We start from the raw sequence: 2,519 nt of genomic DNA, 5'->3' as shown, positions 1-2,519 counted from the left end.
ACCACTCGGGAGGGTAGCACGTCAGTACCACAATTAACATGTCATCACCTGAATACAGTAACGGATTCAAGATTCACATATACGAGGTGCTTCAATTTTTATTATTGGTACTCAACTGTAATTTTTTTTGTTGCCTTTAACCTAAAAAAACTAAAGTTACACACGATGATTCAATCGAATTTTCCGACTACCAGTGAGTGCTTGAGCTCCAGTCGGATCCTTCCTATATCCGCCGTTCATGCCTGAACGATCCGAGATCAGTTTGGTTATCAATGATTGTAGATACTTTCCACAAACACATACAAAACACACATCATATTTATTCACTCAAAGTTTTATTTTTTTTAATTACATTATAGATTACTAATAAAATTACTTAATCACTTAATTAAATTTCCAGAGATTTTGATCTCCTTGATCGTAACCGTAATCGTAATCGTAATCATAACCGTAATCCGCCGGAGCATCGCCGCCCGGAAAATCCAACCTCGGAGGACTAAGAAGCATTCCTTCAGCCATATTAACCAAAACATTAGGCATATCAAAAATCAAATCTTCATCAACAAATTCACTAACAATAGGCCTCTCAACAACATTTTGCACAACATTTTGATTAACACCACCAACTCCATTTCCAATACCTAAAGCATCCCTAGCCGCCCCGACAGCGGCGGCAGCGGAAGCTGCCGCCGCCTGAATATCCCTCGGGGAACCCGAGGCAGGCACGGGGAGAGACGCAGCCGAATTGGGGAAATTAAGTTCAGCATCTCTCCCTTTTAGGGCTAAAGCAGCAACATCATAAGCAACAGCAGCCATTTCAGGGTTAGGAAATGTACCTAACCATATTCTATTAGGTTTTCTCGGCTCTCTAATTTCAGACACCCATTTTCCACTGCTCCGTCTCCGAACGCCCCGGTAATTCGGGTGTCGTCCCGAGACGACGGAACCCGTGGGGGTGGAAGCAGTGGGGGTACTTGTGGAGGTGTTTTTTGATTGTGAGTAATGCATAGTGATTGATAAAATTAAAGAAGAAGAAGATTGAATTGGGGAAAAAAGAGTGAAGTGAAGCCATTTAAGAAGAAGAAGAAATCAGAAATTAAACAAGATTAAAAGTGCAAACCAGTTGGAGATGAACTGCAAAATTGAAGAAGATCAGAGTGTGTGTAAGCCAGCTTTGATTATGGATATCTGGGTTGTATGTTTATTTTTATGTTTTTTTTTCATGGATAATTAAAAAAATAATATTTTTTTTAATTTAATAATTGTGTGATTTTTTGCCCATTATGAAGCCTGGTTGCTTCTTTTACTACCATAAACATCAATTTTTGTAAATTTTTCCTTGTAATAATGATAGCAAATTTTGTAAATTACACTATTATGCTGATTAATTAAGTTGATAGGGATCTTTGTCTTCCAATAGATGATGAAATGAGTTGAATTTTGTAAATTAATAATTTTTTATGTATTTATAGATATATTTTTAATATATTTCAAGGATCACAATTGGTTTGAAACTTATTGTTTATATTTTTTTATTTAGATAGAAAGGGTAAGAAATTATCCATAAATAATAAAATAAAACAACTAAAGAGTAAAGGTAGTGAGTGATAGTTTCTTTCACTTTTATTTGAGGTGGTATATATAATTAAGATAATGTATAAACAGTATAATTCACTAATAAAGAGTTATTGTGGTACTCTCGTGATTTATGAGCATTAAATCGATAGTTTTTTTGGTATTTTTACATTGGAAAATTAAAGCTCCGTACAAAAGTTTCATGAAATTTTCGGTGTTTTTTTGTGAACAGTGGGGATTCAAGCCCCGTAGCTTTCCCTTCTTCTGTCCTTGGGTATAAATTTTTCCTTATGGTTATTGGGGAAGAGCGGATTTAATTTTTACCTATAAAACAGCGAAATATATTAAGCTTAACATTTACAATACGATTCGATTTCAAATCTCATTAATAGAAAACATGTCTTTATTCACGTGCACTTTTATGTTCAAATCATCCTCCAACATCTAACATTTTGACCTTAGACTTAACAATTTCATATCTAATAGTTATAGGGCTAAATTTATAACTTATCTCTATAATTATATAATACATAACACTCTATTCGATTTTATTTTTCATGTGAAAATGTAGATATAAATCCACCTAAATTTGTTCTTCGATTGAAGCTTCCTTAACTAATCTTGGCGATTGATGGTAGTTTGAACCGGTAAGAATGTGAGTAACTAAAACAATTGATGGAGTTTCGTTTGCTGGTAAAGAACACGGAAATCTTTAAGTATTGTCAACTTCTAATGAAGGTCGAGCCATTTTGATGGCGATGATTGGTTGTACGTTTGGATTACGGACATTGACAAGGCATTTAGATTAATGACATGGTAGAGTATTTTGAAGTTGTTGCAAATATAATTCTGTTGCATTTCTAGGTTGTTTGATTACAAAAGCTTTGGTTTGCTTTAATTTAAAGTTGTTGGTGATGGATTTATTAGTTAATGTTGCATTTTTC

The 2,519-nt window shown here is 34.1% G+C and overlaps 1 protein-coding gene across 1 annotated transcript; it reads right to left on the bottom strand.

Moving 5' to 3' along the window:
• Window positions 1–309: 309 nt before the first annotated feature.
• Window positions 310–1,008, bottom strand: LOC136209702 (ethylene-responsive transcription factor ERF024). The gene has a single exon (XM_066001273.1). It carries the CDS (start codon window positions 1,006–1,008, stop codon window positions 385–387), a length of 624 nt encoding a protein of 207 aa, XP_065857345.1. The 3' UTR covers window positions 310–384.
• Window positions 1,009–2,519: the final 1,511 nt, after the last annotated feature.

Source organism: Euphorbia lathyris, chromosome 10, assembly GCF_963576675.1.
Source record: "Euphorbia lathyris chromosome 10, ddEupLath1.1, whole genome shotgun sequence".
Lineage (NCBI taxonomy): Eukaryota > Viridiplantae > Streptophyta > Magnoliopsida > Malpighiales > Euphorbiaceae > Euphorbia > Euphorbia lathyris.
The sequence above is the reverse complement of the archived record's forward strand: the minus strand, read 5'-3'. Positions and strand labels throughout refer to the sequence as shown.

Excerpts from the sequence above, each read along its gene's own strand:
- LOC136209702 (XM_066001273.1), bottom strand. The coding sequence starts at position 1,008 with ATGCATTACTCACAATCAAAAAACACCTCCACAAGTACCCCCACTGCT.